The 13,694-nt window shown below is 43.0% G+C and overlaps 2 protein-coding genes across 2 annotated transcripts; both read left to right on the top strand.

Annotated features, from left to right (window-relative positions):
- The first annotated feature begins 3,075 nt into the window (after positions 1-3,075).
- LOC100519910 (olfactory receptor 52A5-like) lies at positions 3,076-4,038 on the top strand. The gene has a single exon (XM_003129529.5). It carries the CDS (start codon positions 3,076-3,078, stop codon positions 4,036-4,038), a length of 963 nt encoding a protein of 320 aa, XP_003129577.4.
- A 6,197-nt stretch (positions 4,039-10,235) lies between these two features.
- On the top strand, positions 10,236-11,201 carry LOC110255365 (olfactory receptor 52A1-like). The gene has a single exon (XM_021062367.2). The coding sequence runs from the start codon at positions 10,236-10,238 to the stop codon at positions 11,199-11,201; it is 966 nt and encodes a 321-aa protein (XP_020918026.2).
- Positions 11,202-13,694: the final 2,493 nt, after the last annotated feature.

Below are 13,694 nucleotides of genomic sequence, written 5' to 3'. Positions count from 1 at the left end.
TTTCCTAGGATGAATTCATACCAAGAGGGAGTCGGAGAGTCTTCCAGGAGAAAAAGAACAGGACTACAAAACAGGGCCAGATCCAATGACACAGAATGAAAACTGTGTGCCTTCAAGTAAAGCCATCCTATCTCTTAGGTAGATGCAAGTAATCCACTCTCATGAGGCTTCTTCTTCCACAACATAGAGAATGGGAGTTTCCCCCTTTTCTTCTTGTGACTAAAGCTTAAAATTCCTTTTATAAGACACACAGTCTTTTCAACTAAGGAAATACCCGCCATGAATAAAAGATCCCAACAGGGAAGTTGCTAGAGATATCGTGACGGACACTAAAATATTTGAAAATACATACCATCTTTTTATGAGAATTCTGAACATGCCTGGATCAATTTGCTGAGAGCTGGTTTGGATATAGGAATGATTTGTTTCTCCAAAGTTCATGTGCAAGAAGCTCAGAAAGTAAGAGATGATTGAGGCTCTGAGGTGAGCTTTCCCAAATCAGCCCTTTTTGTGGACCTAAATAAGAAATCAGTGCTTCTCTGATTGGAATTAGGCTAGAAAAATATACCTTTTATTTCCCAGTCAGCTTGTCTACACCAATTAGTCTATATATCTTAAGATGTGGAGTTCCTGTCGTGGCTCAGTGGTTAACGAATCCAACTAGGAACCATGAGGTTGCGGGTTCGATCCCTAGCCTTGCTCGGTGGGTTAAGGACCCAGCGTTGCCGTGAGCTGTGGTGTGTAGGTTGCAGACGCGGTTTGGATCCCACGTTGCTCTGACTCTGGTGTAGGCCAGCGGCTACAGCTCTGATTCAAACCCTAGCCCGGGAACTTCCATATGCCGCAAGAACGGCCCAAGAAGTGGCAAAAAGTCAAAAAAAAAAAAAAATGAGTTCATGTCCCTTTTTTGGCTCATTATTCTTTGTTAATAAGTATCATTGATTTGCTTTATGTTATCTTGGGGGCACTGTATTCCTTTAATAATTTTTAAAAGGAGGTTCATTTTGGTTCCCAGTCCCAAAGTGAAACTAAATTTCAAGAATTTTTTTTTAAGATAGAGAAACACACAATGAATCTTGTGTATTCTGAACCCTATTGTGACTCCTTTTTCACGCTTGTTCCAGTTGAACCTAAAAGCTCACCAGGGACTGATGGAGACCAATCCCCCAGGCACATCCTATAGTACAAAACATTTATCCTTCACTATCTGAAGCATCATAGAATTTTCCATTCTATGGCTTCTACGTGTACTACCACAGACCATCCCTGGTGAGTCTTTGGGCATGAAATTCTGCACTGAGGGTGGGGAAACGGAGGGTTGGTTTGTTTCAAAGAAAACAAGTATCCTACATGATCCAACGTGATGCCAAGAGGATCGAAAAAAGTTATAGAATCTTACAGTAGTTGAGTATTCAAACTCTGGGAAGATTTTTGTCTCATGCTTTCCAGAACATTTCTAAATCATTTAATGGCATAACGGGTGACAAATTTTAATGAGGGTGACAACTAGGAGGACCTCTAGGGAATGATCTGGACTGAGAAAAGAATGGAAAGCTCATTTGTTAACAGGTTAGGAAACTACACATGTTTAACCTGGGAATGATTCATGGGGAATGGGTGGAAAGACTAATATGAAAAGACAGTTTTGTAGGCTGCAAAACTGAAAAATATTCTGGTCAAACTTACTGTCTGACTATGACCACAGGAGTGGTCTACCACAGCTTTGGATACTCTATGTCCCGCCTAGGTGGAGCCTTTGTCTTGATACATCTTTATTCTCCATTAAAGGGTTCATTTCCAAATTCCAACTAAGGGTCACAAAATACCACAGGTGAAAAGTAGCAAACATAACACAAAGGGGATTTGTTCCAGCCGTCATGGAACAGAAAGCAGTCACCCAGTCCATTTCATCTCACTCTTTGAAAAGGATTTAGATATGTAGAAACTTAGAACCTGATGGCTTGTCTTACAATGACTTTGTGAAAAGAGATAGAAAATTAGAAAGGGGTAGTTAAAATGAAAACAGTAAGATGGCTATTCCATTGTGTGTGTGTGTGTGTGTGTGTGTGTGTGTTCCTTCTCCATTTAGTCATTGGTGGGTGAGTACGAAGGCCGTTTCCCTGTCTTCACGATTGTGAATAATGCTGCGATAAACATGAGCATGCTGGGTGTGCCTATATCTCTTCAGGATTATGTTTTCACTTCCTTTGGACGTACACCCAAGTGTGTAATTACTGGGTCATACGGAAAATTTTTTATTTTTTTGATGAGCTTCCAAATTGTTTTCCATAATGATTGAACAAACCGCATACCCACCAACAGTGTGCAATGATTCCCTTTTCTCCAAATATTTACTGGCCCTTTTTATCTACTGTCTTACTGATGAAAGCTCTTTTAGCAGGTGTGAGGTGAGGCTTCATGCTGATATTGATTTGCATTCCTCTGATGGTTGGTCCATTCGGCCATAACAAAGAAGAAACTCTGCAATTTGTGACAAGAATGATGGACATGGACATAATTCTTTGTGATTAGTCAGACAAAGAAAGACAAACACTGTATCAGGAGATTTATGTGAGCTCTTAAAATAGAGGAACTCCTAAAAACAGAGTTAAGATGGGAGTGACCAGGAACTGAGTGGAGGGAAACAGAAGAGATATTGCTTAAGGGTACAAACTTGCACCTAGTAGATAAATAAGACTTGGGACCAATGCAGAGTATAGTTTTATAGACAACATACTCTACTATAAACATCAAAAGTGCGAAGAATTTCAGTATTTATTATTACCACCACAGGAAAGAAAAAATTTTTCTGACTTGGACAGGGTGCAACCTGTCCATGTATCAGTAATGTGCGCATTAAGTTTACAAAGATTATCTGTCATATATGTCAATAAAACAGGGAAATCTGTCATATGTCCATAAAAAAGGGGTATCTGTCATATATGTCAATAAAAAAGATATAACTTTCATCTAACTAAAATATATGTTGCTAAAATAAAATTATTTTATCTACTTTTTAACTCATAAAATATTAAAGGAATAAAAAGATGAAACGGGCCTAGCCCTACACACCAGATGAGCATGCTCACCTTCAACGGCTCAGTCTTCATGCCCTCTGTCCTCACACTCATCGGGATTCCCGGACTGGAGTCCGTGCAGTGCTGGATCGGGATTCCGTTCTGTGTCATGGACCTTACTGCTCTGAGTGGGAATTCCCTGATCTTAGTGATAGTCAAACACGAAAGCAATCTCCATCGTCCTATGTACATTTTCTTGGCCATGTTGGGGGCCACGGACATTGCACTTAGCACCTGCATTCTCCCCAAAATGTTAGGCATCTTCTGGTTCCATTTGCCAGACATCTCTTTTGAAGCCTGTCTTCTGCAAATGGGGCTTATTCACTCCTTCCAGGCCATTGAATCGGGGGTCCTCCTGGCGATGGCCCTAGACCGCTACGTGGCCATCTGTAACCCCTTGAGACACGCCAGCATCTTCTCCCGACAACTCCTGACTCACATGGGAGTTGGGGTGACACTCAGGGCTGCGATTCTCACAGCACCGTGCCTGGTACTTATCAAATGCCGTCTTAAACACTATCGAACTACCGTCATCTCCCACTCTTACTGTGAGCACATGGCCCTCGTGAAGCTGGCCGCTGAAGATATCCGGATCCACAAGATCATTGGTCTATTTGTTGCCTTCACCATCTTAGGGCTTGACATCATTGTCATCACTGTGTCCTATATTTCGATCTTTATCCCTGTCTTTCGGCTGCCCCAGAAGGAGGCACGATGCAAAGCCTTTAACACCTGCATCGCCCACATCTGCGTCTTCCTGCAGTTCTACCTCCTCGCCTTCTTCTCCTTCTTCACACACAGGTTTGGTTCTCACATCCCGCCCTGTGTTCACATCCTCTTATCCAACCTTTATTTGCTAGTCCCACCTTTTCTCAACCCCATTGTCTATGGCGTGAAGACCAAACACATTCGCGACCACGTCCTGAAAATATGTTTAGATCCAAAACATCCTGATCACTAGTGGCTCCTTCTAAAGAGATTTCACGTTAGTACAACAACGTTGCTGCATCAATGTGCTAAAAGCTGAATCTTGTATAAACTGTGAGTCTCAGAGGCTCATAATGGAAGTGAAATGTATAAGGCATCAAATCCCAGGAACCTGGGGTTCCTCCTCTGAGAAAGAGCAAAATTCTCTTACGCTGTGATTTCAAAAGGTGGGAAACACGTTTCCATTATTCTTCTGTTTCTGGCCTCCCTCTTCAGACTTGGGGCTTTCTCTCTAGCAACGCTTAGACTCCCTTGAGAAGAAAACTGCAGAAACCAACACTCAATTGCAGACAAGTTTCAGGGACCATGTCACACAATCACATTCTCATACGGCTAACCCAAACCACAGGCATAATTTTGTCCACGTCTCTTTTTCTAATATCTGCCTATGAATCTCTCTTTTGACACATTTGGAACTACTGCTCTATTTTTATCTCCTTTCCTGAAATACTGATACCTACAACAATAATATACATACGTAATACCAACATCAACAGAAAAACTAATGCGAGCTAGAGTCTCTATACCTTGTTATTTGCACAAGAAAGACAGCACCAAAGAAGGCCAATAAAATAAATTAGGCATTTCCACAAATGTGCTTTTTAGGAAACACAAGTGTCGTCAGTACTTAAATAGAACACCCCCTTCCAGAGGCACATCTTAATGAGTTGACCCAGTTTGCCTTTTACCCAAATTTGGAGGTTTCATCAACAGATAAATGCCCCTGCATTTAGCAATCACCCACGGCAAGTATCTACAGTGTAGCAACTGTGTCTTATTTACAAGGATAACGCCTGAGACTTCTTAGAACAGGAGTAAAAAGGGCCTTGTCTAATGAACACTTTAAATATTTCCCTGTTGGTTATCAATGGTCTTCAACGGCAACTCACCTGGAGGCTTTACGGTCACACGTAACATCCATTTGTAGCGACTATGCCCACTAGAATGTTTATGCCACTATTATTGCTGTAAACAAAGATAATGTCTTGAGTGAATCCGTCTAAGACCTTGAAGCAGAGTATGAGCCGAAATCACACCTCTCCTGCGAGAAACTCTCTTCCACAACAAAGACTTCACATCTCCTCACTCGTTACTGTGCCTCTGCCCTCACACCTTCCTGCATCTGCTCTCAGGATGTTGCACCCGTAGAGACCAGGTTGAAATATTCTTCAATTTACTTTCCACATGGAGGACTACTAAGAATTTTTCAGAAGCCTCAAGTGCACAGGGAAAGACATCTGGTCTCTGATTTTAGACGGATGCATGGTTCATGAAAGAAATAAGCCAAGGACACATTCCACTCCGAGAAAAGGAAGGGAGCATGTTATGAACGATGCATACGTAGAGGAAATTTTGGATAGACACCTGGCTGAGTAAAGCAGAAAGAAATTTGATCCATGATGTGTGTGGGCTTTAATCAGATTTTGTAAACATGAACTGCGAAAGGCCAGGAATGGCACAAAAAAATAGAGAAGGAATACAAAACTTGTTACCGGATAGTCAGAGATACAGAGAGGATATAAGAGACTTGATGAAAAATGAAGACCTAACTCTATGCCATCTACGAGAGACTCATAGGATTTAAGATTTACAGACACACGAAGGCTGACCGTGAAGGGACAGAAGAAGAAATTTCATGCCAATAGCAGGAGGGGCCATCCTTATATCAGACAAAATAGACTCGAATGACCTTAAAAGTCACAAAAAGCAAAGATGTTATACCATATTAAAAGGGTCCGGTCACCCTGAAACTACATTATAAATATGAGAACACCCAAATAGAAGAAGCAAACCTTGGTACAACCAAAGGGAGAAACAGACGACCCCACAGAAAGAGGAGCGTTGAGTACCTCAATGTCCATGGTGGACACAACGTGCAGTTCACATCAGAACTGCCTATTGAAGGGAAGGGTCACAGGATATTGATTTAAATAGAATGCACTGGCACAGGAACATGTTTCCGTTCAAGTAGACATTAGCCTTAATTTGCAAAGGAGGACAACGTAAAAGGAACTCAGCTTACTAAAACATGTGTATAAACTTCGCTCTTTTTTAGCCCATGGAAAAGAGAAACAAGTAGAGCAGGGGGTGTCTGCAAGCTGTAGTCATGATCTCTGGGACACCAGGTGTGAAAGAACCCTAGAGGCCACAATTAAATCCTTCTGGGCCCCTGGTGGGTTAGCTAGGGGCTCATCAACCCCTCGGTGTGTATTCCCAACTCCTCTCTCGTCACAAATCCCTTAGAAAACATTAAAGGAGGTGGCCAGCACCTTTGTTCCTCAAGCCAAGCTGAATAAAGGATGCTCTGCCCCAGAGGAACACAGAGCTTGCCGTTAGTCTTGCTGAAGAACAAACACAAAACCGTGACTTCTGGGAGACTCACACACGAGGGAGGGCGTCGGCATTGCAGAGAGAAAAGAGAAGCCTGAAAGGCGTCCCTTAGATGCCCACCCATCACAGAAGCCTCCAGCACCCCATGGACGAGGGCCCCTGGCACTGACTCGGTGCTGTTGCAGAGGGTCCAGACAGGAAGAGGAGGCACAGCAGGAGACATCACGGAGGACTAAGGACTGACGAGAGGTGAGCCACGAGGGACGGTGATCTGAAGAGCTTTAGTGCTCTTCGGGGCCTTGGGAAGAGTAGAACCAGCTCCCAACAACTGGCAAACAAGTCTCACTATGCCCAAGTCTACCGCCATACCTATGCCCGTAAGAGCCGCTCCACCTCTTCCACCAGGCTTACAAGCTTCTCCCCTGCTATTCCACTATCTGTACGTGTCAGAATATCCTCAAGTGTTGCTCCTGGTCCCTGAAACAGGCAGACACAGAGACTGTTCTTCAAGCCTTCCTATTCTGATCTCATTGTCTTTGAGAAAGAGAAACTTCCCTACTATTAGAGTCAGTGTTGTAATGATTGATCATAAAATTAGTCCAACCTACGGGTATCCAACTGCTTAAGGAGTGACTAGTCCATCTGAACTATATGTGAACTGACACAGGCTTCCTCCCTTCAAACGACCTTTTGATGCTTTCACTTGAGGTTTAACAGCACAAACCACAGCTGCTTCTGCATTAGTGACTTTTTTTTTTAATTTCGTATGTGCATATTCTAATGTATCGTGAACATATGGGACTCTTCATTTATAAAATCTTCATGGATCTGTGGTATGCCTAAAAAATTACATCAATGTCTTAATAGTATTGCAAAAAGCCAGAGTTCAACTTTCCTCACTTTTGTTATAAATTTGTTTTCCCATTTGTTTTTATTCCCACTGTACAGCGGGGGACCCAGTTACACATACAGGTATAGATCATTTTTTGTCCCATTGTCATGCTGCATTGTAAGTATCTAACAGAGTTCTCAGTGCTACACAGCAGGATCTCATTGTAAATCCATTCCAAGAGCAATAGTTTGCACCCATTAACCCCAAGCTCCCAATCCCTCTCACTCTCTCCCCCTCCCCCCGGGCAACCACAGGTCTATTCTCCAAGTGCATGACTTTCTATTCTGTGGAAAGGTTTATTTGTGCTGTATATAAGATACCAGACATATCACATGGTGTTTGTCTTTCTCTTGCTGACTTCTTTCACTCAGAATGTGTCTCTAGTTCCATCCGTGTTGCTGCAAATGGCATTATGTCGTTCTTTTCTATGGCTGAGTAGTATTCCATTGTGTGTATATACCACATCTTCCTAATCCAGTCATCTGTTAATGGACATCTGGTTCATTTCCATGTCTTGAGTATTGTGAATTGAACTGCATTGAACATGTGGGTGCATGTGTCCTTTGTAAGGAAAGTTTTGTCCAGATATACACCCAAGAGTGGGATTGCTGGATCATACGGTAGTTCTACATATAGATTTCTAAGGTACCTCCATACTGATGCCCATAGTGGTTGTACCAGCTTATATTCTCACCAACAGTGCAGGAGGGTTCCCTTTTTTGCACACCCGCTCCAGCACTTGTTATTTGGGGACTTATTAAGGATGGCCATTCTGACTGGTGTGAGGTGGTATCTCACGGTAGCTCTGATTGGCATTTCTCTAATAATCAGGGACGCTGAGCATTTTTCCATGTGCTTGTTTACCATCTGTTTATCTTCCTTGGAGGAGTGTCTACTCAGGTCTTTTGCCCATTTTTCCTTTGAGTCGTTGGCTTTTTTGCTGTTGAGGTGTGTAAGTTGCTTCTATAGTCTAGAGATGAAGCCCTTGTCAGTTGCATCATTTGAAACTCTTTTCTCCCATTCTGTATGCTGGGAACTATAAGACATTAATCAAGGAAATCAAAGAAGATGGAAAGAAATGGAAAGACAGTCCATGTTCCTGGATTGGAAAAATTAATATTGTAAAAATGGCCATTCTACCCAAAGCAATCTACAGATTCAATGCAATCCCTATCAAATGACCCATGACATTTTCCACAGAACCAGAACAGACAATCCAAAACCTCACATGGAACTCCAAAAAAACCCAGAATTTCCAGAGCAATCCTGAGAAAGAAAAACCAAGTGGGAGGCATAGCTCTTCCAGACTTCAAGCAATATCACAAAGCCACAGTCATCAAGACAGTGTGGTACTGGTACCAAAACAGACAGACAGACCAATGGAACAGAATAGAGAGTACAGAAATAAACCCTGACACCTACGGTCAATTAATCTTTGACAAAGGAGGCAAGAACATAAAATGGGAAAAAGACACTCTTTTCAGAAACTATTGCTGGGAAACCTGGACAGGTGCATGCGAATCACTGAAACTAGAACACACCCTCACACCATACACGAAAATAACTCAAAATGGCTGAAAGACTTAAATAGAAGACAAGACACCATCAAACTCCTGGAAGAGAGGAGTTCCTGTCATGGCTCAGTGGTGAAGGAGTCCAACTCCGATTAGGAACCCTGAGGTTGCGGGTTCAATCCCTGGCCTTGCTCAATGGGTTAAGGATCCAGCATTGCCGTTAGCTGTGGTGTAGGTTGCGGACACAGCTCGGATCCCTCCTTGCTGTGGCTCTGCCGTAGGCCAGCGGCTACAGCTCCAATTCGATCCCCAGCCTGGGAACCTCCATATGCCATGGGAGCAGCCCCAGAAAAGGCAAAAAACAAACAAACCAACAAAACAACCTCCTGGAAGAGAACATAGGCAAACCATTCTTGGACATCAACCTTAGGAATATTTTCTCAGGTCAGTCTCCCAAAGCAACAGAAATAAAAGTGAAAATATCCAATGGGACCTAATCAAACTGACACGCTTTTGCACAGCAAACGAAAGCAAAAAGAAGCAAATAGTGACATATTTTCTGAGGTTCACCATAGGGCTACCATGACCATACACACTGCTGCTGCTGATTCCTTTGCCTTCTGCAGATTCCCCTCCTCTAGCTATCTTGTGATGCATGTTATAGAAGTTTCAAATGCAATTTCAGCACACACTTTTTTTTTAGTATTTCAACTTTTAGAAATATAGGGAGCAATAATATGGGTTTATTAGAAATATAGAATGTAGCAGGGAACTTTTCCCAAACTCGCTAAATAGACATGAATTTGAATAATCTTTTCTTAAGCTCTTCCTCACATTCTCATGCAGGACATCTGGTCTTACACAGAGACAGAGAGGATAGATTGATGCTTTGGGGTGACACATATTTCCGTATCTGTTATCGGTTGGTGGGATATTTTCACTCTCATGTACAGGTCAGAGTGTGAGTATTTGCTGATCTAAACCAACTCATCCTGATTTAGAGACAATTGAGAAAAATACAGAAGTAAAGCAGTTACCAAGACTAGAGAATATGTATAGATTCATCACGTTCTAATTAAAAGGCACGTTTCAAGCAAAATAAACAAGACTTTTTTTTTTTTTTTTTTTTTTTGGTCCACAGGATTGGAATGACACGACAACCGAGTTTATTTCCTAACTTCGTTATTTTGCTGGTTTTAATGCAGGTGTGCTGCCCCACACATCACATGTTATTGTGCCACAGGGCTTGTCGACATGTTTCCTAAACACAAGGATGTGTCTCTGTGATCGTTATTTTACATCTCAGACACATGCGATGGATGATGGGACCTAAGATTTCTACCAAAATCATGACTCTGGATAAAAACTAGTAGAAAAGGAAGAAACACTGACGGAGAAAGATCTTTCCTTTGCATCAGGAAACACAAGGACACTATGTCCTTTTCCAACGTCACGATCCTCACGCCCTCTGTGTTGACACTGATAGGGATCCCAGGCCTGGAGTCTGTGCAGAGCTGGATCGGGATTCCATTCTGTGCCATGTATCTCACTGCTGTGCTGGGAAATTCCTGGCTTCTGAGCATCATCAGGTCGGAACGCAGCCTCCGTGAGCCCATGTACCTGTTCCTAGGCATGCTAGCAGTCACGGATATCGCACTTAGTACCAGCATTGTGCCCAAGATGCTTGGAATCTTCTGGTTTCATGTCTCAGAGATTTATTTTGATGCCTGCTTGCTTCAGATGTGGCTCATCCACACATTTCAGTGTATCGAGTCAGGCATCCTGCTGGCCATGGCCCTGGACCGCTATGTGGCCATCTGTTCTCCCCTGAGGCATGCTGCCATCTTTACCCAGCAGCTAGTCACTCAGATTGGGGCTGCGGTAACACTCAGGGCTGCCATTCTTGTAGCCCCATCCCTCGTCCTGATAAAGTGTCGATTGTACCTTTATCATACGACAGTCATCTCCCACTCCTACTGTGAGCACATGGCCATTGTGAAACTGGCTGCAGGAAACATCCGAGTCAACAAAGTCTATGGTCTGTTTGTGGCCTTCACTGTTGCAGTGTTTGACCTCACCATCATCACTCTGTCCTATGTCCAAATATTCATTGCAGTGTTTCGTCTGCCCCAGAAGGAGGCCAGGCTGAAAGCGGTCCACACTTGCGTCCCTCACATCTGCGTCTTCCTGCAGCTCTACCTCCTTGCTTTCTTCTCCTTCTTCACACACAGGTTTGGTGGGCACATCCCCCCTTACATCCACATCCTCTTCTCCAGCATCTACTTGGTGGTCCCTCCGTGCCTCAATCCGCTTGTCTATGGGGCAAAGACCAAGCAGATCCGCATCCATGTGACAAAAATGTTCCATTCGTGGAAGTACCCAGGATTCATCCCTTCATGATTTTCTTGGTGGGCAATGCCATAATCCTTCACAATGTATAAAATGAACAATCTATTTTACTTGAGATGTTTGAGTTTTTCATTTAATTTTTTTTTTTAATTTACTGGTATGTTAGCATCTTACAGATCCTCTTAGCCCATGACAACGGTCTCCCAACAGGATGGTGGATTCTATCTGGGTAATGAGAGCAGACATAAAAGAGAAAAATAGCAAATATACGTCTTTTCCCTGCTCTTTCATTTTTAGTTCCTGGCTGAATGTCTCCTTGTAAGCATCTGACTCTAGAAGATTCACACGTGACAGATCCCTCACTGAACTGAGATACAGCTAAGGCGTGTTCTGCAGTGTCCAGGTCCTCAGGGAAATCCAGTTCTTAATGCTATTTCTTGGTCACCTGCGTTGTCTTCAAAATCAAAAACATAGGGTGCTGGGGTCCAGCCCCAGCAGCCAGGAGACGACGAACAGCAGGAGGGGCTACAAACAGGCGTGGAAAGAATTGGAGCCAACTCCCTCAGCAAGTGCTGCAGATGACCCGTTTATTGAAAGGAGAGCATCAGCTTTTATACATTTTACTCTTATGCATGATTATACAAACAACAATATATGTTAATTTATTATTCCAAACTATTCTTTTAGTTTTAGATTTTAAATAAAGATTACGTACAAACTGTACTTTTATTCTTAGAAAATAAGTAAATAGCAAGCAGAATAATAGGTATCTAATTTTTACTTTAACAATGATTTGGCATAAGTGATAAATATTCTTGCCTAAGCTACCTATTGTGCTCCTCTAGCAGGCATGAACAGCCATTGATGGGGAGTGGGGTATTCACACGTGGCTTGCTTTCGAGGTCAGGCTGAACTCAAACCATTAGCAGGTTGTGCAAACATAAACTGTCTTAAATAAACCTTATCTATTATAAAGATCTTTATTAATTATAAAATCTATATATCAGAAGAATCTTGCCAATTATAATAATAATTTCCACCTGCTGGGTCCCAACAGGTAGCCTTTATTATAGAAAAAAATATGTCTTGTCTTATAGTATCCACAATTGTTGGGCCATGGGCAACACCCAAACCACCCCCTAATCTGTCTCCATGGGGACGGACCAGAGTTGAACAAAGATCTCCAGGCCTACGTGGCAGTTCTGCATAATATTTACTATTACTCCTCTGAAGGGAAACTTCCCATTCTTAGGAAAGTTCTTTATGCATGGTTCAATTGTTTTCAACCTATTTGACAAGGGCTAGGTTTATAAGTAGGTAATGGCCCATACTTGGGTGGAAGCTCAGGAATTTGAGAAGGTTCCCATATTATGAGCCAAGAATGACTCACAACACACATAAGCATCAGACAGAAAAGAAACGCAAGAATAGAAGAGGAAATCATATTTCAGGAATTTTTACTAAACAGGATCAGCTGGGGGATTCTTCGAAACTGCTTTGCAGCTTCAGTTTCTTCAGCCTCTGCTGTAGCTTTGCTTACACTTAGGCCTCACGCAGGATTATTCTTCTTAGCCACTTTGTGGCTCCCAGCAAGAGGGAGGTCCTGTTGTGGCTGAGTGCTTAGGTACCCGGCTAGCATCCATGAGGATGCGGGTTCAGTCTCTAGCCTCACTCCGTGGGTTAAGTGTCCAGCCTTGCTGTGAGCTGTGGTATAGGACACAGGCACAGATCCTCATGGCTCTGGCTGGGGCTGGGGCTGGGGCTGGCAGCCACAGCTCTGATTCGACCCCTAACCTGGAACGTCCATAAGCCCCAGGTACAGACTACAACAAAAAGGAAGAGAAGGAGGATTGTATTTTATCTATGTTGTTATCAAAACTAAACAAAACATTTTATGTTTCTAATGAGATAATACAGTCCAGAAACTTCAGTGAATGTGCAAGTTCCTTAGGGGAATGACAGGCACAGAAAGCATGAGAATGCACGTGTTCCATTTTACACATCAGTACTTTCTCTGCTACCTCCACCACTTTTCTAATTACTTCCTCAAGCGTTATCAACCTCCTAGAATCTTATCCATAGCATGCTGGAGAAGAGCAGCATACTGGTGAGTCTGACATAGGGGTTCATTTCCCTGAGTTCAGAACTTTGGTTGCCTTAAGTTTTGGGAAGAAAGAGATACAGGGGAGTGAGGAGAAGTGAAAGTGGGTTGCATGAATTCATCTCTAGATTTGGCAGCAAATTCACGCTTTAGGAGAACAGAGCGTCAGTCTCCCATCTTTTGAGAAACTTTCAGTCTTCATGAGAATTTTGCAGAGTCTCACTCCCTTGGGCCCAGGGATAGAAAAGCATCATCACTGTCTCCTCTGCAAGAGCAGAGACTAAGGGAAGCCCAGCACGAATCCTGAATGGTCTCCCTCTCCCAGGTGCTAAGACTTGAGCAAGAAACTGGCAGGAGGTGGGGCAGGAGAGAGGGCAGCGGGTTGTGGCAGGAGAGACAGGCACATCTTAGAAAGCCACGGCAGCTCTCAGGGACTTAGGAAT

The sequence above is a fragment of the Sus scrofa genome, chromosome 9 (assembly GCF_054392235.1).
Source record: "Sus scrofa isolate SSC_HxYL_T2T_F1_AM1 chromosome 9, Sscrofa_HxYL_maternal_Yorkshire_Landrace_v2.0, whole genome shotgun sequence".
Lineage (NCBI taxonomy): Eukaryota > Metazoa > Chordata > Mammalia > Artiodactyla > Suidae > Sus > Sus scrofa.
Note: the sequence above shows the minus strand (reverse complement) of the source record. Positions and strands in the feature narration are given on the sequence as shown.

Bases quoted from the DNA above. Each gene is read 5' to 3' on its own strand.
- LOC100519910 (XM_003129529.5), top strand. From the start codon at position 3,076: ATGAGCATGCTCACCTTCAACGGCTCAGTCTTCATGCCCTCTGTCCTC.
- LOC110255365 (XM_021062367.2), top strand. From the start codon at position 10,236: ATGTCCTTTTCCAACGTCACGATCCTCACGCCCTCTGTGTTGACACTG.